Source organism: Numenius arquata, chromosome 3, assembly GCF_964106895.1.
Source record: "Numenius arquata chromosome 3, bNumArq3.hap1.1, whole genome shotgun sequence".
NCBI classification, from domain to species: domain Eukaryota; kingdom Metazoa; phylum Chordata; class Aves; order Charadriiformes; family Scolopacidae; genus Numenius; species Numenius arquata.
In genome coordinates, this window is record NC_133578.1 from 2163389 (window position 1) to 2185714 (window position 22326).

Consider the following 22326-nt stretch of genomic DNA (forward strand, 5'->3'; position numbering starts at 1 on the left):
GGGTGGTCTCCTGATTACCTCAGGTGGTTAAATATAGTACCCGTGACCTCATTAAGTCTATCCGCACAAAGGGCAAGGCACAGAGAAGCCAGTGTAAGCTCGGCACAACAGATTTCCTGTCTCATTTTCAGTCGAACAGATGCAAGGAGGGATAGAAAGTCTCCTGGGTCTTGAAGTTGTCTTCTTCAAGAAGACATGTACTGCCTGGGTCTCATGATATGGGATTTAGCCTTGGCTTATTAAAAATCTTCCAAGCTCTACCTTGGGATCTAGAGAGATGCACTATAACAGAAATACAAGGGAATAAATGATCAAGACAACAACAAGAATCAGTAGCTGGGGCAGGAGGTTGTAGAAAACTAAAATTTCTGTAACAGTTCTGTCTTTTGGGGGTAAGGGGGTGACAGTGTGGCTGCCCTTTGGTCCGTACATACCGATCCTCTATATTTTGCCCTCGATATTGATCAGGCTCCAGGATTGAATTACATATTTTTCATAGGTGGAAGGCTGTCTCCCAAAATGAACTACACGCAGCTCTAAAAAAAAAAAGCAGTGAGTTTTTGTATGCAAATGCGTGGGTCAGGGGAGCGAGTAAATGTAGGCTGCTATTTCATAGCTCTTTTATTATATACCTCCTAAATAAATCTAGAGAAGGTCACATGTTATTTCTCTCCTTTCCCCCTGCCCCAAGTGGTTACTGTTTGATAAACAGGGCAATATTTTAAGAAGTTAAGTAGAAGAAAATATTTTCTGCTTTAAAATTTTGGGCCATTTAAATGCAAAACAACATCTTCCTCTACCTTAGTCATCTTGCACCGTTCTTTTTTTTTGTTCAAAACTGCTGAGCATATGCATATTTACAGGTTGTGGATAAAACAGTCTGCTCTGGTATGCTAACCTGGGGCAGACCTGCCAGGCTGTCACCTGCAGCAGAATTTTCCTATTGCCTTTGAAATGTTTGTCCCCCCAGAAAGTCACAGAATCACAGAATGATATAGGCTTGGAAGGGACCCCTGGAGATCATCCAGTCCAACCCCCTGCCAGAGCAGGTTGCACAGGTACGTGTCCAGGCGGGTTTTGAATGTCTCCAGTGAAGGAGACTCCACCACCTCTCTGGGCAGCCGAGTCCAGTTGGTATTCTCAGGGCATTCCAGGAAGCAGTGACTTGAAATCCAAGTCACAGACACAAATTTTCACAATAAAGCAGTTCAAAAATATTAGGGGAATATTGGCCATCAGTATTCCATTTACCTCATGCATATTCTACTTCAGCATGCAATATTGATGATATTTCAATATGAATATGTATCATTGACATTTTAACCGTCCAGAGAAGTCAATGTTATGAAATGTAACAATGAGCATAGTAGTTTATTTCTATAGAGGAGAACAATGTATAGACATATGTGCAGATATGCATGCATGTGTTCAGTTATTTTATATAAATACACAAATAACTTATTTATATATAGGCAGGTGTGTAAAGAGCCACTTATTGGTAGGTGTTGGAGGTAGATAAAAGCATTTAAGTAAGTGAATGCTAAATCTTCAGCAAGAAATTGTGGGCTTGAGTAGAAATCACAGAAAATGCAGTGGTTTGGGTTTTCTTCAGTTTAAAAAAAATGAAGCAAGTAGTGATAGTTCTGTCAGAGTTGGTCCCTGAGATTTGGAGCTGAAGGAGCAAAGCAGCAAATGTAAGAATTGAAAGATTTTTCTGGCAGCTGTAGGTGATTCAAGAGCATCCTCCTCCCCTCTTCATGTTCTGATGTCAGAACATAAATCTTATGTTCTGACCAACTTTTCGTTTCAGCAATAATACTTTAGGTTCTTAAAACCCCTTCTGTAATTTTGATGGGTTATTTCATGCTTTGCTTCCGGTCCTGAACTGCTAAAGATCTGCCGTATTTCACACCAAAGACAGAAGTTTTTCAGAAAAAGTGGTACTTACAGCCTGCATGTAATTTTGGCTTTGTTTGGTGTCTTTTTAAATAAGAAAAGATGTAAAAGAAAGGTATTTCTAAATAAGAAAAAAATGTAAAAGAATCTGAAGGTGATGTTCCACTAACCTGGGTGTGTATCACTACAGGAGAGGTTGTTTGCAGGAACTTGCAAGAGAATTGCACAGAAAATTGCATCCCGTTTGAAAACACTTGATAATTTTGTCAGAATAACCATCAGGACTGAGGAATACAAGCTTCTGTTGATCTAGTAAACCCAATTTAAACCAGGTGGTTGGAATGAGGCATAATAATATCCAATGCTGTAGCAGTGACTATGGGGGAACGCCATTTAGAGGAAGAGTAATGCAAAGTACAACTGTTAAGTCTGAAAAAGAAGCTGTGAACCCAGACTTGCTGAAAAGAACCAAGAAGAGGGATGGTGAGTCATTGGCCTGATGGCGCTAATTTTGGCATCAACGGAGATTTGAGCTGGAAACGACAATAACGAATTATTATTTAATAAAAAAAAAATATTGGCCCTCCACTACATAAATGTTTGTCATCACTTACGTAGATGTCGCATTATGCACCCAATCAAGTGAAAAGCAGTACTTGGGAGAAAAAATGATTCTGTGAGTTATTTCTGGAATGCACAGACACAGGATCTGGATTGGAGAGCAGAAGGTTACGCTGACATTGCTCCCGTGAGACTCCATCAACTTGCTATACTCATTTCTGGACATCTTCAAAAGATGTTGAGAAACTGAAGGTCTTTCAAATAAACAGAAATAAGATTAAAAGGGGAAGGGTTGCCTAGTAAAGCAAAATGCTAAGTAATGGAAGGCACATAGCTTGCCTAAAGGAGAAAGGGAAGGATCTACAGCTCTGTGCAGAGTATAAAATACTTGGCAGTAGTGAATGAGATATGATATTTCATCTGGATATAAATATTAGCTTCTGGAAAGAGTTAAGGAACAAGAGGGTGTCTCTTAAGGGCTCCTGGCAATCTTTTACCAAATTATGTGATATAGTATGTGAAAAGAGCTCATTGTTGATATTGGCTTTTAAATGCACCTCCTTGAAGAACTAAAGCCAATCCTATAATGTGAGCAGACTAGATGACTTAAGAGGCCATTTCTGTTATCATTACCGTGATTCAACTCCATACATCGTGTAATTCTTGACCTTCCAAAATATTTTGTGCCTTAGAATTGCTCCCCTGTCCCTTAATCTGTTTATCCTATATTCTTAGTCTTCCTTCACCAGGCATATTGGTTGTTAATTGGGTTCCTTGCAAGTTTTTTCATTGAAAGTAGTCAGTTTTCATGTGTTCCTGAGTCTACATGTTCAACTATGTAAGATTTAATAAGAAGTAATAAAACTATCAGCATGTGATTTGCATCAAGTTAAGTTCATAAAGCACTTCAGCTATACTTAAGGGATGAAATTAAAGACAGCTTCATATGAAAAACTTAGTTTGAAGTCCAGACTCCTCTTCCTTTCTCTGAAGTTCAGAGATTCTTGAATTCGGACAGTTTTGATTCAGGTGCAATATAGGAATGAAATTGTCTCAAATTCATTATTATTATTATTATTATTATTATTATTGTTGTTGTTGTTGTTATTATTATCAACTCTGACAGAAGAAAACGTGCATTTTTCTATTTGAGTGCTCCCTTGGGTTTGCCTGGGGATCCCTTTCAGCTGAGACCTGGTGAAGTTCAGTTGAGCTCTGGTGTGTTTTGGGGTTCCTCAGGAGCGCAGAAGTGCCCGGCTCCCTTTTCCTTCATGTCGCCGAGAACAGGTGGCCTCCTCCGGGGTCACCACAAGTATATTTAGGGCTGAAACTCGAGCGGGCTGGAGCCAGATTGGCTGTGGTAGCCACATGCGTAATTAGGAGCCGACGCACCCAGGCTCGCTCTCGCCCAGTGCTGCTCAGGAGGGAGGACTGGAGAGGCTTTGCTCCTAGGGATATTTGCTAGATGTTGCTGGTAAGAACATTTTAATTGCGTTTGACTTCTTTACCTTGCAATGGGATCTTGAGCTGTCTCCTGATACTGTAGTTTTTGGGGAGTAGTTGTCTTGCCTTGCCCACGGAAGTCAGATTTTGTGATTTTTCAATGCCTAGTTGCAAATTGCAGTAAGAGGAAAGGACCTGGAACTGTGTTTTGGAAGTATAACTGAAGGATATAATAGTGACAGTTTGCATCCCTATATGCAGTCCCCACTTCTTGGGTTTATTCATAAACTTTGACCTACTTGTTCACGCATTACTGAGTTATTCTTAATTTATTTTAATAGTTAACATTCTCGTTTAACAAATCGATATTTATTTTTTTTTTAGTAATTTTTCTCAACACACTGGAACGAAAAAGGGACAGTATCCCATGTTCCTATATTTAACCTGCGTTACTAGACTTCACTTGCCTCAGAAGGAATTGCAGTTTAGGCAGCTCAAGAGAAGCAGCCCGTCATTTGGCAGTATTAGCTTACACGGCAAATATCTTTGGACTTGGGAACAGCTGTTCCGAAGCCTCATCCCTGACCAACATTAGAAACAGCACTGCAGTCTCGGGTGGAAAATTGCAGCTTTGCCTCATAGCAAAATCACTGTGTTAATTAATTCGTTTAAAGGTTCTGACAGTAATCTCTACTTCAGAATTCAGCCAACTGTATGGATTTTCATATTTTCCAGGTCTGAAGAAATATAGAGAAAAAAGCCACAAGAGGTAAAAAGAACCCAACCTCATAGCATCTATATAGGCTAATATGGGAGGACAGAAATTGCCTCATTAACCTAAGGTCACTTAAAAAGAATATTTACAATCTTTTTCTACATTATGCTTTTACTTGTGAATGGATATAGTAGAATATACAGATAAAGCTCCCATTCAAATAGCAGGTTGAATAATGTGATGGAATCGTATAGAATACAGTCACAGAGAAAAAAGAGTATCTTCAAATAATTTTGTTGTAATGAAAAAAATCAAACCATACTTCAAGAAACCTCTTCCTCTGTTTCCTTTTTCTTTTTTTTTTTTTTTTTTTTTTTTATTTTCATTGAATTCCAGTGTTGGTTTTACAACTATTAGAATGACGTATTTTTCCAAAATTGTAATTTATATCAGTGTGTTTGAAACGTAATGCAATGCTTTCTCGTAATAGTCAGAAACAAAGTAATGCCAGACCCCAACTTTAGTTCTCTCTGTTGTTTGGCTGCTTTCCCTAATTAGCCAACAGCATTGTAATAATCTGACTCGCCACTAACCGTGACCCAGGCTCTTTATGAATTTAACTAGTAGCTTTTCAGAGCAATTTCAGTCTTGGGCTAATATTGTATATTCGCTCTTTCATCCGCTGTGCAACCAGTGAGTGGGGGAGAGACAGACGAATACCCTCAACATGGAGGAAGAAGAATATGAGGAAGTTGTGGAGGTAAGAAGAAAATCTGAGAGTAGCAATATTTGTTCCCTGCCTTGTAAATGAATATATTAGTCACTTCAATGAGACATTACTTATGAACATAGATGGTTACTTGCGGTTTGCCCTCACCGAAGATTAGGGTATGGACAGATACCTATTAAATGGTTTGATCAGTAAAAAAACAACAGTGGAGCAAAATCCTTCTGGTTCCAGCCATAGTTTCTCCGTTTAAATAAGGACTGTAACCATTCCACACCCCCAACGCGAGGTTTTGTGGTTACTCTTCTGCGTAATTATAGATGCAGGGGGCCATCTCTTCTCCCTCCTGCCTTGCCCTCTGTCACCCAATCCATGCTAGAGAGGAGGACTTTGGAACCCAATTTCTAGCCTCACCTCTGTGCCCACCGCAATGCAGAAATGCAGCAGTTCTGTGCCACCAAGGTATCGTTAACCAATGTAGCCTTAGAAGCTGCAGAGATGGAGCTAGATTTGAACCTGTAGATGCCCATGGAGTTGCATCAGGGATTAATTTACCAACAGGTCATTAGTCTCAGCAATTTGATTAAAAGAATCCCCAAGAACTAGGGAACCTACATCTTAGTATTATGAGCGAGTGCCATTGGAATAACGACTTCACTAGTGAAAGAGTATATGAGGTTAACAAACAGTGTAGTCCTACCTGTTGCATTATTGCTATTCTGAAATGAAATTACATGTTACGAAATATACAAGTGTTTATAGCAAATTGCTCGGTGTTTGTTTGAGGAAAAGGAGAAGATACTACAAATGTAGACATCCCGTAACTCATTATCTCCAGACTACATTCAACGGATTGTTGATTTCAGGCAGTGAAATGTGACAGCACTGAGCCCTGACTGCCGACTTTATACCTTTCAAATAGTGAATGAAGTGAAGTCCAACGGTTTGCCAATTGAATTAGTTAAATGTGTTTTGGAAAATAAGCATTACCGCTCATAAAGTCGATTTTAAAGACCTCGTACCACCTAGTTACGAAGACACCACTCCCTCATTAAGTTTCCTATTACCATGTTACTTGTAATTGCCTTTACGCTTTTGCCTTTATCCTGTGTTCTCTGTAACAAAAGGTATTATTTATTTGCCATCAATGTTTATTTGTTGCTGCTGGAATTATGGTATGTTGGGCTTCTTGTCTACACAGCTCTGTTTCATTCTTTGTTTTTAATTTTCAATGACCACCGTCCTGTTACACATCCCTAATCACGGACCGAGATGGTGCTGCTTTAGTAGCTTCCCTCGAGATATTCACAGGGAGAAGTTAAATAAACCAGGAACAATAGCATCTGGTACAATTTTAAGGCAGCTTAAGCCATTCCAGAGTTTTCTTAAATAGAATACCACGTCTATATGAATCAGCTATTTTAAACCTATAAGAGTTATATCAGAAATGCATCTTCTGAAAGACTATGAAATTATTGCTGAATAATGAGCGGCTGAGAAAATGTTCAGGATTTTAAGATACTATTTTTTTTTTCCCCTGGACATTGCAGTCATTTGTGATGTGCAAAAAAACCACAACGAAACACACAAACCTTTGTTGCTGAGTTACTCGAGGGTTTGAGGAAGGTGGGTCAAGCGTGGCATGGGGCCAGTGAGCAGAAATTGCCTCAAAACAGCCCAATCTGAGACAACTTCAAAAGTATGGGCTAGTTACGTGAACCTAACTTTGAGGGACAACTTTGGGAAAAGGGCTTAAATTTTAATCAGAATTTCTTTAGGGCTTGATTCCAAGGGCTTTCTGTTTGCGCAGTTTTGGCACGTGACCCCAGGCAAGTCATTGCTGAGGAGATTTTTCAAAGATAAAACCCGCTTTTTACATTTTTCTCCTTTCCGGAAGTCAGTGGCAAGTCAAGCACCTTTTGAATAAAACAGACGCGGTTTGCTACAGCAGATGAAGCAACACCTTTCAATGTTTTTTGGGGTTGTTTTTTCCTTCATGAAGCAGCGAGGGGAGTTGGAGGGGGAAGCCTCGGGGCGGTGAAGCCCCGATGAAGCCTCGACTCCCCTCAGCGCGGTCGCCATCAGCCTCGTGCGCTGTGGCGGGCCGGCGCCATCGTGCGGCCGCCATTTGCTGTGTGGGCCTCAGAGAGGCGCTGTCTGCACCCACCTCTTCTCCTCAGTTCTCGTCGTGGTGTTTTGTTTTGTTTTTTTTTTTTTTAATTCTTCCGTGGAAGGTTCTTCCTTTTTCATTCTTCATCAGGATGACCTTTCTGATATTCTTCTTGGCGAGCAGGGTGGCGGCGGGCTCTGCATCTGCACAGTGGCTGTGGTTGGAGCTGACTCCGGTGCCTTCGACTCCCGCCGCTGTGGGGGAAGGCCATTTGCCAGCCTGGGAGCAAAGCCATTGTTGCCTCTACAGTGGTAGGCGCGTTGGTGGTCGGGTCAGTCAGTTGCACTGCAGGTTGCTGAAGGAAGAGGTCAGCAGGCTTGGCACCGTCATGGAAGGTCAAGAAGAGATTGACAGCACATGGAAAAAATCTGATCATTAATGAAAAAAAACCCGAACAAATGTTCAGAATTACCAACAATGCAAATGTGGCAACATAGGAACCTATGAACTACAGTAATATTTCTCCAGAAGTATGTTTTTACAACAGCTTAACAGAAGCTACAGTTCGCTATTCTGTATGATCTGTATTCTGTATGAATACAGTTCTGTATTCTGTATGATCTGGCCTAACAATGATTTTTTTTCTCTTTTTTTTTTTTAATAGTACTACATTGAGGAGACAATTATTGAGGAGGGTGAACCTCATGAGGTAAAGGTCCCTGTGATGTTGCATGTGGTGTATATATGCATGTAATTAATGCATAATGCTAAATTAATGCCCTTTATTATATTCTGAGGACTAATTTTTCATACTAAACATAAATATATCGGTGAACAGTTGCTTCTTAGTACTTTATTTCCTCTGCAAGACCCTGTTGTGGGATGATCTAGAGTCCTAGCTTGTTCCGAGTACCCTATCTGCCGCTCTTTGGTTTCCATTAGAAGAGGTTGTGGATATGTCCATCAGCAAAGGACTGTGCTAATTTCTTTCCTGCCCTGTGTCTTGCTGATAGTCTTCCATTTGCTCCTGCCCAGCAGTTGTGCATGTGGGGTGGGAAAACAGAACAACAAGTTATGTTAATAACAAGAAACACAGGCGGGAAGATCATTTGGGTAACATATTGACAAAAATCCAGTAATTAGTGTCAAAGATGAACAGAATTATCGAGGACGTGAATGTGACTAGATCTGTACATCTGAACAACAGGCACATACATGCATTACACTTAACCTTGTTATGAAGAGAAATATAAAAAGATTCTGCCTGAATCCAGTTTACATGTATCAGTTCTGTTCCCTCCACCTTGTGTAATTTCACTGAAAGATGGTGGTTTGCAGATTGGTTTTTTTCATGTCACTGCTCATAAATATTTGAGTCACCAAGGAGTTATTGCCATAATTTGAAATTCTCCTTACAGTGTAGATATAACCTAACTCTCTGCTAAGTTACCATGATATATTCCTTATGGCATAGGCTTATGTAGAAACAAAAATGGTGAAACAAATGCCTCACTTTGTGAGCTATTTCCTTCCAAACTGAGAATCTGTTCCCAAAGTCTTCCTATATTCTTAATTTAATAAAATACGATTTGATTAATGCTGTTTGAACTAGTAAGCTAGGGCTACACTTCTGAAGGAAGACTGCCATCTTATTATTTTTAAGATTAATTTGTCAGGGATTCTAAACTGTGTAGCCAGACTGGATGTAAAGGGAGCAATAGCATGACTGCTTATTTCTGGGTCTGATTTGCATCAGTTTTTGAAAACAGTATTGTGGAATGAAGAATCATGTATGAGTATGAATGTCTTTCTTGCTAATGTGATTGGACCTTCACCCATCAGCTGTAATTGTAGTCTAATGCATTAGCGTCATGTGGTCCTATGAGTTATCATATGAAAATGAAAGCATTTTTTTTCACAAAATGCTGTATTTTCAGAATCAAGCCTCTCCAAGTTTTAGAAATATATTACAACTTTTTATAAACAACTGTTTTGTTATAAAGCTAACAGCAGGTACTGCTGCATGCTTATTGTAAAACGATGATTTGTAGTTGTAAAGCAAATAATTATTATTTTTCTTTGTTCCCAGGTGATCACTGAGATCACTGAGACTATCACCACAGACAGCAGAGGTCCGAAAACTACCACTTACACTGTTGAGCATGGAAAATCTTCTGCTGAGGATGCGGCGCCTCCAGTCAGAAAGAAGACAATACGGACAAAAGTGGACCCTTCTAAGTTTTTGACACCTTATCTGCAACACAGTAATAAAATGAAAGACCTATTCAGTGAGGTAAATTTACATCTTTTATTTCTTGAGGAACACCGACTTTAAAAATATTTCATGCATATTATTTCAGACCTTCATGCTACTATTTTGTCTCCTGTACTTCATTTCATGATGTGTATTAGTGTTACTTGCCTGAAGTAGGAAGTTTCTTTCTTTGAATTAGCCCCTCTCTTGCCCATTTCCTGCTTAAGCGCAGTAGGTAATCATCGGGCGCAAAACGTGGCTTGAGGCAGGTGGGTGAAGATTATCAGAGATGTCAGTTGATAGGACTCCTGAACTATCTGACTTGGATGTCCAGCGGAAGGGAGATAACAGGGACTAACCTCTATTGAATAGCAAACCTCAATATTTTTTATAATACGATATTTTTCTATCCCTCTGTATATATATTCAAGAAAAATCCTTGTGCATAGTATATAGGAACAAGCACCAACCTAAATTCCTGGTATGGGCTATCAAAGTCCAGGAGATCAATGCTGTATGATGTTGTGAAAAATAGAAAACTGCTCTGCCCAGATGCAGATAGGATCATGTCCCTTTTCCTAAATTTTAATGTTTATTACCTACCAGTTTTCACTGTTTAAGGGTTATGGGAGATCATAGGTCTAGGACTCCTACCCCCATACTTTCCTTATCTTTCGTCACTGAAACAAATAACTGTAAATTTATCAATATCAAGCTCCTAAGGAGAATATAATCAGAGGTGATCTAAGACAGGCTAAAGGTAGAAATGTTTTTTTTTCTGTTGCATCAGATGGAAGAAAGTCAGTTGGTTAAAATAAACATAACCCTGCAAATGTAAATGGGTAATCCTAGTTTTTATTATTCAATAATCTGTCCCAAATTCCTATACTAACCAGATATCTAAATCAATCACTGCTGCATACATTTCTGCCGGAGCTTTAGGATATGTCTTAATTACATTTGCCATTATTTTCTTTCAGAACAAGTACAAAGAAAAATTTAGAAAAGAAAAAGGAAAGCCCTATGCTTCCACAGTTGATACCCCAGAAATTCGGAGAATCAAGAAAGTGCAAGACCAGCTCAGTGAGGTGGGTAACAGTTGTCATAAGAAAAAAATATCTACTGAGTGGTAGAGAAGCAAACTGACTCTCATTTTTAAATGTTAGATAAGAAGTGATCATTCTTTGATGATATTGTGATAAGGCAATCTGAACATTTAGCAGAAACTTGATCAGATTACAAGAGTGAGGAATAGAGTGTATGACAAATTTGAGTTCTATGATGTAGGTTGGTATTTCAGGAAGGGAGATGTGATTTCTAGCTGAATAATAGCCCTGCTTCCTTGTGCCTGAAGAGGTTTGAAAATTTCTCATCAGAAGTTACAGGCACGGGAAATGATGGTGATGCCCATATAATTGAATTTGAAGATTCATAGAATCATAGAATGCTTTGGGTTGGAAGGGACCTTAAAGACCATCTCATTCCAACCCCCTGCCCTGGGCAGGGACACCTCCCACCAGACCAGGTTGCTCAAAGCCCCATCTAACCTGGCCTTGAACCCCTCCAGGGATGGGGCAGCCACCACCAATCATCTACATGCTATGCCCTGCAGTCATCATGAATGATGTGCCTGATGACTTTTTGTTGACGTTCAGTTGTGTATTAGGTAAATAAAACTAGAATTTTGTTTATAAAATCTGTTTAAAGATTTTTGTTTTCATAAAGCACCTGAAAGTTCAGTTTCCTAAAGAGATCCTGGAAAAAATGATGCTTAGATTCTCCAAGTGTTGTAAAATGAACTTCTGTACATCTTGTCATTTACTAAGGAATTTTCCAAGATGTGTTGTCCCTGCTGTGTGAATCCTTTCAACAATGCACCTCACAGTCTGGGAAAGTGAAACCCACCTGCAAAGGCTTCTTAATTCTTTGTACAGTACACAGCGAGGGTTGAGCCCCCTAGGAATGGGAACCCCTAAAGCTGAGAGGGTAGTCACCTAACCTAACTGGCATTCAGGAGAAGAGTGTGCATGAAATTCTACTGCACTCCTGACTTAGGAGCGTGTCCAGAGAAGGGCAACAGAGCTGGTGAGGGGTCTGGAGCACAAGTCTTGTGAGGAGTGGCTGAGGGAGCTGGGGGTGTTCAGCCTGGAGAAAAGGAGGCTGAGGGGAGACCTTCTCGCTCTCTCCAACTCCCTGAAAGGAGGGTGTAGCCAGGGGGGATCGGTCTCTTCTCCCAAGGAACAGGAGATGGGACAAGAGGAAACAGCCTCAAGTTGCCCCAGGGGAGGTTTAGGATGGATATTAGGAAAAATTTTTACACTGAAAGGGTTGTCAAGCCTTGGCAGAGGCTGCCCAGGGCAGTGGTGGAGTCACTGTCCCTGGAGGTATTTAAAAGCCGGGAAGACATGGTGCTGAGGGACATGGGTTAGTGGTGTTTTGGTCAGTGTTGGGTTGATGGTTGGACTCAACAACCTGAAAGGTCCCTTCCAACCTGGACGACTCTGTGATTCTATGATTAGGCTATATTGAGGAATGCAATGCAGCAATCCGTGCTCTGATGCCAACTGAGCCTGCTGCCAAGCTGGGAGAGGTATAGCTGCATTAGGATGATTTTGTGCCCAAGCTGCTCTTTTGCTGTGGTAATGTGGCTGTATTGGTTTTGGCACTACAGCTGGTGTTTACATGGTAATGGACAGTGAAATTGGGATATACTGCATAGCATGGGGATCTCTCTATCTCATTATACAGGGTGGAAGTACTCTTAGAAAGAACTCTGTGATTACAAAAGGTCACTGCCTCTAACCTGGATTCACAGCTCCTGAAACTGTCTCAAAGCTGCGTTTCTTTCTCAGTTAATTCACAACATCCATTTGTTTCCATAGGCTTAATTTCTAAGGAACAACTCGTCCTAAATGCTTCATTGAATTAAGGTTTTGGGTGTTCACAGTATTAAGTGTCAAAATGTCATTATTCTGCTTTTTTAAAAAAACCTGTCATTTTTGCTGCAAGAATAAATGTGTTTTGTTGTGGGTTGATCTAGGTTAAATACCGCATGGCTGGTGAAGTTGCTAGAACTATTTGCCACGTTGATGAAAAGGCCAAGGATATAGAACATGCAAAGAAGGTGTCACAGCAAGTGAGCAAGGTGAGCGAGTTCTGACTTTCTGAAAAGGTTGTTAACATTAGTGTCTCATGGGGTTACTGATCTGAATAAAGTTTTGAGCTCGGGGCAGTGAAGCAATGTTTACAGACAGTTTAGAAGGACAGGGAGAGATAGCAGAGAAGTCAATAAGGCAAGTATAAATACATTCTTAAATGTTTCCAGTTGAGGTTTGAGACTTTCACTTTGAAAAAATCTTTACAGGAGGTAGTTTATTCACAAATGAAAATATATTTCTAATGATAGACTAACCAAGGTGCTAATCTTTCTTTCCAGGTATTATATAAACAGAACTGGGAGGAGAATAAGGACAAGTACCTGCTTCCCCCTGATGCTCCAGAGCTTGTGAATGCAATAAAAAACACAGCAATGTTCAGTAAGGTAAGAAATAAATCCCAAATCTAGGCAGCTGAAGTGCAAGATGCATTCCAAGTCGGAGATTCATTCATAATGGGCATTCTGGCATTTTTCTGGGTTTTAGAAACTCTATACTGAAGACTGGGAAGGAGACAAAACGTTATTCTATCCATACAATGACAGTCCAGAGCTCAGAAGGGTGGCACAGGCTCAAAAGGCTCTGAGTGATGTAAGTATTGAGGACTAATTCACAGTTGAGTCACAATTATCGTGTAACTTGGTAGTCTTCATGGTGGACTTTGACTAAATACAAAACGCTCATAATGGAACAGAAAATAAAAATGTGTAGGTGTGTCCTGATAGCTCTGATAGCAGTGTTATTTCAATAGGAAAGTACGTTCTCTATATTAGAGTATAAATCTGTTGGCAATTTGATGCTGGATTATGAATGAGTGATATAATTAATTTATTAAAGATCTACTGAGGTAATCAGTAAGAAGACCTCAAATATCTCTTCAAACATGCAGCTGAGGATTTTAGGTCTCTTCAGTCTAGGATTTTGGGTCTCGTATGAAGATTTCGGTGAATTTTGCAGATGTCCAGAAGTTCACTAGTCCATGTTTATCAGGAGCAACAGTGTAATATATTTGAAAAGTTTCCCAGGGAACTAATTATTTTTCATTGTTTCTTATCAAGAGTCTTCTCAGTAGTCCTCCAGAATGCACTGATTGAAGGGGTTTATGCTGAAGGGGTTTACGCTGCAGTGGCTGTGGACAGAACTATGTTCGTTAATGGTGCTGTTGGCAGAGTTAAGAATAAATGTTCTGATGCTTAAATTGGTAGTTACTGTAAATGCTTACTTCTTTCATATTTTCAGATTGTCTACAAAAAAGGGCACGACGAACGAAAATCTAAATATACTGCTCTGCCAGATCCACCTGACGTGGAACAAGCCAAGAAAGTGACGAGGCAGCTGAGTGATGTGAGTAGGATTCAGTGCTCTTCTTTCTGTAGAAACTTCACTTTTGGAGTTAGAGAGGCAAAAGAGCACATAAAGAATGGGAACGAGAAAGCAAAAGAGAAGAACAGAGCTCATATGAAGACCCCTTTGATTTTCAGTGGTGGAAATCAGTTCATTTCTTCCTCAAATGTCTCAGAGAAAATCCTGCCCGGTCTCAGGTGAAAGGCAAAACTTTATTCTTGTCGTGAATTTAGTTTTCACCAAACATTTCTGCTTCTACCATACACACATTATTTCCCATTCTGCCTCTTTTTTTCTTATCTTCTGCTTTACACTTTCTGTGTTTATAGAAGAAACTAGTAAATAACATCCCTTGAACCCATTTGGAAGGTGAACGAAGGTAGTATTTAATTTAGAGAAAATTTCTTGAATCCTGTTCTTCCATACCTTTAAAGCTAAATTGTCATCAAGAAAATTTTTAGACATGTAAAAAATGAGATCAGTATCGTAATTCTTTGAAATGAATAAAATATTAAGCTATATATGTATCTTCAAAACAATAAAATGATTTTTTTTTAAAGGTTGTTTTGGCATATATGTTCTAAACCAATGTGAAAACAATTAAAAAGGCATTGGAGAAGGTACTAAGAGAAATAACTGAATAACTGAATAAATGAATGTCCTTAGGCCATGTCATATTTAAGGTGTTTTTGACAATAACTGATGAAGTCATTATAAGGCAGATGTAAAGTGTGAAGCAACTTTTAAAAGAAGAATTTTTTTAAACAAATCTGCCAGGTGAAAACTGAGCTGTATCTTGGGGCTTAAATTTTATTTTTTTATTTCGTTATAGATTATTTACCATGAGGACTATGAAAACAAGATCAAAGGCAAGTGGAGTCAAACTCCATGCTATGATGTTGCAATTGCAAAAATGAATGCAGAAAATATAAGTATGGTAAGTGAATTCTTCAGAAAATCTTGAAATGAGCAGCTTTATCCTCTGTTTATGTTAGCGTGTGGAACTGTGGAAGGTAGTGATTAATTTTTCCTGCTCCATTTGTGGTATTTCTCTTTTCCTAAGTAAGGTCCTTTGTGAATGTCTGATTTATAATTTAAGTGCATTTGATACATTGGTATCTGTCTCTGTTCCTACCAGAGAAAATACCAGGAAGACTTTGAAAACATGAAAGACCAAATCTACTTTATGCAGACTGAGACCCCGGAATATGAAGCTAATAAGCGAGTTTCAAATAACGTCAGTAAGGTATGCTAGGTCTGCTCTCACTTCTTTAGCTTGAGTTTAGTTCTGAAGTCAGGCCAGTTTGTGCTGAAAATGTTTTGTTAAGTGTCAAAAATATTTTCTTATATGAAAAGATGTATTCTTGCGTGCATTCTAAGCTTATAACAACTCCAGGCCATGCCTATGGTTTTTCACAATAGCACCCATGAAGTAGATTTTTCTTTCAATGAAGTAGAATGTGCTTCACTGTATGTTCTGATAATGTTATATGCCTGATTTTAATTGGAACAAATCAATACTGTCAACTAAGACCAACTTAAGCTAGCTGAATTTGGCTCAGCATTTTCATATTTATTCCTCTTTATATCAGTGATATTGTGCTGGCCCATCTTTGGTTCAAAATACAGATTTTGTTTGGCTTAAGCATTTTCTACAATACTATATGCGTCAGCAAAGACAATCTTATGCCATTAATCGTAAGAGTGTGACTATTCTGAGATGTCAACTGATATTTGAAAAATGACAACGTTTGGAGAGGGACTTAGAGGTGGGGACATCGACTGAATAGCTCTCAGTTATCTTCTGACCCAGCCTCCCAGGGCATCCATGCGCTCCTGTCATCTGAGTGCCTTTTATAGTCCTTTGCCATCATGAATCAGAAGTTAAAAAAACAGGGAAAATTTTCCTGAAAAGTTCCAAGATGATATAGGTTAGTGAACATTGACTTTTAGTGCTGATTTTTAAAACCTCACCCTTTTTATTTTTTTATTTTTTTTAAAGATAAAATACAGAGCAGATTATGAAAAGAACAAAGCTATTGCAGATTATAATGTGCTTCCTGCTACAGAGAACCCATTGCTGAGGCAATTGAAAGCTGCAGGAAATGTGCTGAGTGATGTAAGTATTATCAAAGTACAGCTGGATGATTTTCAGTCACGTAGAGTAAACCAAACTGACCATTTTTTCACGAGGCTTCTCCTTTGGATCTCTTAGTATTTTTAGTTTTATAGACCAGTATTTTTCATGAGATGCCACCGACCAGAATGGTATAGAAGGAGTCATTTCTCCACAACAGCATGTAACAATAGCTGTGGTATGTTATGGGGATACTAATTATTGTATAGTTCATTTAGATTCCTGTAGAAAATGGATCACAAGATGATGATCCTTCCCTTACTGCTTTAAGGAGCTTCAACTGATGCCAATAATGATAAAATATGTGGTACTTTTAAAAATTCCTATATATTATATTCTGGTTACTCACTGTAATGAGTCTCTTGATTTCTTTCTTCTTTCTTCATCTGTATGGGAATGTCAGAAGTTCAAAAACCGTTAGTCAGACCTTTCTATCTTCCCTTATAAACCTAATAGTCACTAAAAAATGTTTGTTTTAAAAAATCATTGGGGAAAAAAAGTGCCATCTGTTTTTCAATCTTCTGGGAAAGCTTTTCTTTGCAATCATTTCACAGTTTTCCTCTTGTCATTTTTAATGTGTGATGAGTGAGTTGCAGTGGAATGTACTGCATTATCTGACATTCTTTTCTTTTGCAGAAATTATACAAAGAAGCCTATGAACAATCCAAAGGAAACAGCATGAATTACTGTGACACACCGAAGTTCCAAACTGATGCTGTTCTGAAGAATTTTAGTGATGTATGTCTTCGATCTATGTTGTGTCATTCAGTACTGACACTCTTGATTACTTTTGTTTCTCAACTTGTGATTATTTTTCCAGGTAAAATATAAAGACGCGTATCAAAAGAATATTTTAGGGCACTATTTGGGCAGCTTTGAGGACCCACATCATACTCACTGCATGAAAGTGGAAGCGATGAAGAGTGATGTAAGTGTTACAATCACTCTGTTTTCACCGTCATGCTTTCATTTCAGGGAAAGCTCAGCTGGGGTCTCTTACTGAATGTTGATTTTATTCCTAGAAAAATTACAAAGCGGAGTATGAGGAGGAAAAGACAAAATGCTACTTCCCTCAGACCATAACTCAAGAGTACGAAGCTATTAAGAAGTTGGAGCAATGTAAAGATGTGAGTACGGGACAGTAGTGGTTATCAAATAGCCAGCTAAATGCAGAGTGTCTGCTTCTGAGGCACATGGAAGTTTACAGTGATTCCTGTTGACTTCGATAATTTTTAATTTGTCCGTATTAACATATGTGACTTCTCAAAACCATCTTCATCTGTATTTTAGAGTCTTTTGTGACATCTAGTGATCAAGACAGATATAGCACAATCTTTTTTTAACAAGTTAAAACATAAAATTAGAGATGTAGTACCAAAATGAAGAATGAACCTCAAGCATTTGTCTGCTTGTCAACATATTTTTACATTAATACTTTGAAAGTACTTTGGTTACTTTATTAATGCTAGTTTTATTTACTTTATCAATACTTGGAAAGGATTTTAAATATATATTCATATATAATATGCAATATACTGTATAATATAATATACATTGTAATATTTATATACCTACTCAAAACTTTTTACATTAATACTTTAAAAATACCTTAAAAAAATATTTGTTTTCTGATTATGTTAAAAAGTAACATGAGAACCATTGTGCCTGACACTGCTTATCTGCACACATCGTAACTGCTGACTATCCCAAGTAATGCTGCATTGCTGTCTTATAAAATAGTTTTGCTTATATACGTTTTCTGCAAATCTTTCTTGTTTGCCTTCAGCACACCTACAAAAAGCATCCTGATCAAACCAAATTTACTCAAGTGACTGACTCTCCAGTACAGAAGCAAGCAGAGATCAACAGCAAACAGCTGAGTGATGTAAGTAAGCCTAGAAAACCTGTTGCTACGTTCTGACATCATCAATTTCTGTACTGCAATTTTCTTTATATCCATCATTCTTAACATATTCTTTGCACCAGTTGGGGTTTATACCATCCATTTGGCAAGGACTAGGATTTAATCTCTGTCTGTCTTTGTGAGGGAGGTCACGCAAGATCTTTAAATTGTGTCACAGCATTATTAAGCGTTTACAATCTATAAACATTGGGCTGCTAAATTTCTTTATTTTTCTTTGCAGATACTATATAAATCCAAAGGTGAAGAAATTATTCACAAGTACCACCTCCCTCCAGATGTGCCCCAGTTTATACAGGCTAAAGTTAATGCCTACAATATTAGTGATGTAAGTAGATTTTGAACCAGGAGCTCTTGATTGAACTTACAATATGAAGTTTCTGTTAGCTAGAAACTGGTAATCCAAAATTTGCCTTTTCTTTTAGAACTATTACAAAGCGGGATTGGAAGAATTAAAATCAAAGGGGTATGATCTCAAAAGCGATGCTATTCCTATCCGAGCTGCCAAGGCCGCTAGGCAGGCTGCCAGCGATGTAAGTACATCCTTCCTAAAGCAACTGTTTAATTCAAAAAGGTTTACTCAAACAATGTTTGCGGTTATGTTTGTTAAGGATATCTGAAGGATAACTTCTTTATTGCCTTTTTTTGAGCATGTTACTGGATGTATTTAACACAGTTATATTTTTATTGGTGTTTCATTACTTCATTAATGTATTTGTATAATTACATTTAGAAAAGCCTGTTTCATTATGTAATTCTCTGTGAATAACTGGACTACCTTGCACGATATGGTTAAGGAAAATCATAAGGAATAGGTCAGTAGTGACAGCTCCATGAGCAATGGATCCTTGAATTCTCTCTGTCCTTAAATATAGGCCTGATCGATCATAAATGAGATGAAAGACTCACTGGGTTTTGGGTAGATTCTTGGGGATGACCTCACAGAAGTCCCTTAGTCTTTAAAGACTCCCCTCCCTCTTATGGTCAGTACAAGCAAGATAATACCACTTTGAAAGCTGAGTGATTTGTGTAGCAGTGAATGGTAAAGAGATACATGTCTAGTTTTATTGAGATAAATGACTTAAATGTGAGGGATACTCTTTGTAGAAAACAAAGGGAAGCCTTTGCTTTTAATTTACTTAGTGCTAAGTTTCTACACTTAAGATGATATTCTCCATGTTCTATTCTATTCTAACAGGTTAACTATAAAAAAGCCTATGAGCTTTCCAAGGGCAAACTTGTTGGCTTCCAGAGCCTCCAAGATGATCCCAAACTTGTTCATTATATGAAGGTAGCCAAGCTGCAGTCTGAGCGAGAGTACAAGAAAGATTACGAGAAAACAAAAACTAAGTACAACATTCCAATGGATATGGTCAATGTTGTTGGTGCCAAGAAGGCTCAAGAGATTGCCAGCAACGCTAATTACAAGAACCTCCTACACCACTACACTTATTTACCAGATGCAATGAATGTGGAGCTGACCAAAAATATGATGGAAATTCAGAGTGATGTAAGTAAAACCTCATGTGAACAGAATTTTTTTGAGATGCGCCAAGCAAATCCTGCGAAGACTCAGGAGAGGTCCTTGAATTGTTGTTTTTTCTAATTCCTAACTTCTAAAACATTGTTTTCACTCCTTTATTAGAACGCATACAAAGCAGATTACAATAACTGGATGAAAGGCATTGGTTGGATCCCCATTGGCTCATTAGAAGTAGAAAAAGCTAAAAAAGCTGGAGATGCCTTGAATGAAAAGAAGTATCGTCAGCATCCGGACACCATTAAATTTACAAGTGTGGTGGACTCTCCGGTCATGGTCCAAGCCAAACAGAATTCTGTTCAACTCAATGATGTAAGTAGAGAAAGAAAGGTGTGTTATAGTAAAGTAGAGATATATCTACTGAAAAATTGAGCATTGTCTTTCATTTTTTTTAAAGTACCATTAGCCTGAAAGTGTTTCTCTGTGTTGTCATTGTTTTGTGCTCTGATTTTGCCTGAGGAATTTCCTGCTATAAGTCTGCAAATCTCTATGGAAATCATGTGACTCTTTCAGGTCAAATCAGCTGTTTATGTCAATTTATATATTACGTATATTTGAAATACATTTGATTTAAGAAATGTGAAACTTTGAAGTTGTTTGTTGATGTTTTACCAGCTACAATAATGAATGAATTAGAGACTGTTTGATGAATCACAATATGTCCATTATTATAAAACAGCAAGCTTTGTTTTATGTTATATTCTTCTACCATCCCTTTTTATCCCACTCTTTCAGAAATGGTTTTTTATGTCTGTTAAAGGGCTTAATTTAACTGTGTAAAGACTGCATAGAATTTTAGGGTGTGTTCTTTCTACCCATAAGATCAACAATTTGTATGAAAAGTGCAGCCTCAATCTTTATGAGATAGGTGGCAATGCACATTTATTGGCAAAATCAATCATAAACCCTCAGTTAATTCGCAGTGAGCTGGGATTTGCTGTACAAGGAAAGAAGGATTTATTTCTGTATCCTATATTTTACAGAAACTGTACAAATCTTCTGGAGAGGAAGTTAAACATAAATACACTCTTACCCCAGATGTCCCACAGTTTATCCAAGCTAGATACAACGCAGCTAATGTCAGTGATGTAAGTGACTTCTTTGCAACATTTTTTACACATTGTTAATGAATTTTTGAGTAATACGTTACAGATAACACTCATATTGCAGGTTCCTTTCACTGATATGCCGTTCTATATAGTCAACCTATATCACTGTAATTTCTCACAGAATCACAGAATGATATGGGGTTGGAAGGGACCTCTGGAGATCATCTAGTCCAACCTCCCTGCCAAAGCAGGTCCACCCAGAGCAGGTCCCACAGGAATGTGTCCAGGTGGATTTTGAACATCTTCAGAGACGGGGACTCCACCACCTCTCTGGGCAGCCTCTTCCAGGGCTCTGCCACCCTCACAGCAAAGAAGTTCCTCCTCAAGTTTGGATGGAACTTCTTATGTTCAAGTTTGTGCCCGTTTCCTCTTGTCCTGTCCCTGGGCACCACTGAAAAAAGACCAGCCCCATCCTCCTGACACCCACCCTTTAAGTGGTGTTATTTCATTCTTGGTGTCATTTGAATTTCCAACTGGATACCGTTTAATCATGTAATCATTTGATTAATTTAATAATTAATAGATAAATCTATTCTCATAAATAAATATTGATAGCTGCATATGATCTCTACTGTATCTGCTTCTAAAGAATTGCCTGGAGTAGCTTAGGAGTAGCCTTGACTTGCATATAGTTCATGTGATTACTCAGTTCTCTAGAATAATACAGATTTTCTTTTTTAGGCATATTATAAACAAGGCTACCATGATCTCATTGCTAAAGGGAACAATGTGTCGCTTGATGCTATTCCCATTACTCTAGCCAAGGCTTCAAGAAACATTGCTAGTGATGTAAGTATCTATTCCAGGTACACTTTTCTTAGGCATAGAGTAAAAAAGTTGTCCGTTATGGGCCATATGGTAAACCTCGTATGTGTGTAATTTAGGAGAGTTTATTTATCTTTCTGAACTGCTTCCAGCTTCCTTTTTCCAATGGAAATTGTGAGAGCTTTGCTTTTCTTTTCTTTTGCATTAGTGGACATCAATAGCCATGCCACAGTACATTTGATCTCTTTCCTCTGTTTCTAGTATAAATATAAAGAAGCGTATGAAAAGGCTAAAGGAAAACAGGTTGGTTTCAGAAGCCTGCAAGATGACCCTAAGCTTGTCCACTACATGAACGTAGCAAAGATTCAGTCCGAGCGCGAATACAAGAAAGACTACGAGAAGACCAAGACTAACTATCACATGCCTCCTGACATGTACAGCATCCAGGCGGCTAAACAGTCTCAGGATGTGGCTTCTAATGCCCACTACAAAAATCTGATCCATCACTACACTTATCTGCCAGATGCCATGGATGTTGAGCTGGCAAAGAACATGATGCAAATTCAGAGTGATGTAAGTACTTCAATTTCGTGGATGGTTTCCTGCACACTGTGAAAAATAGAATACGAGTTTATATTCAGTGAAAACG

General features: G+C 38.5%; 1 protein-coding gene across 1 annotated transcript in view; it reads left to right on the forward strand.

Moving 5' to 3' along the window:
* The first annotated feature begins 3799 nt into the window (after positions 1-3799).
* The window catches only part of NEB (nebulin), a 118811-nt gene continuing 100284 nt past the window's right edge, over positions 3800-22326 (forward strand). The window contains exons 1-24 of the mRNA XM_074145650.1: positions 3800-3931; positions 4636-4669; positions 5310-5375; positions 8117-8161; positions 9542-9745; positions 10687-10794; positions 12747-12851; positions 13143-13247; positions 13348-13452; positions 14101-14205; positions 15038-15142; positions 15344-15451; positions 16208-16324; positions 16979-17080; positions 17163-17270; positions 17365-17469; positions 18129-18227; positions 18487-18591; positions 18689-18796; positions 19462-19773; positions 19909-20115; positions 20787-20891; positions 21594-21701; positions 21939-22250. Of these exons, the coding sequence (XP_074001751.1) occupies positions 5343-5375; positions 8117-8161; positions 9542-9745; positions 10687-10794; positions 12747-12851; positions 13143-13247; positions 13348-13452; positions 14101-14205; positions 15038-15142; positions 15344-15451; positions 16208-16324; positions 16979-17080; positions 17163-17270; positions 17365-17469; positions 18129-18227; positions 18487-18591; positions 18689-18796; positions 19462-19773; positions 19909-20115; positions 20787-20891; positions 21594-21701; positions 21939-22250 (2811 nt within the window). The 5' untranslated portion in view covers positions 3800-3931; positions 4636-4669; positions 5310-5342. The remainder of the gene's footprint in view (positions 3932-4635; positions 4670-5309; positions 5376-8116; positions 8162-9541; positions 9746-10686; positions 10795-12746; positions 12852-13142; positions 13248-13347; positions 13453-14100; positions 14206-15037; positions 15143-15343; positions 15452-16207; positions 16325-16978; positions 17081-17162; positions 17271-17364; positions 17470-18128; positions 18228-18486; positions 18592-18688; positions 18797-19461; positions 19774-19908; positions 20116-20786; positions 20892-21593; positions 21702-21938; positions 22251-22326) is intronic.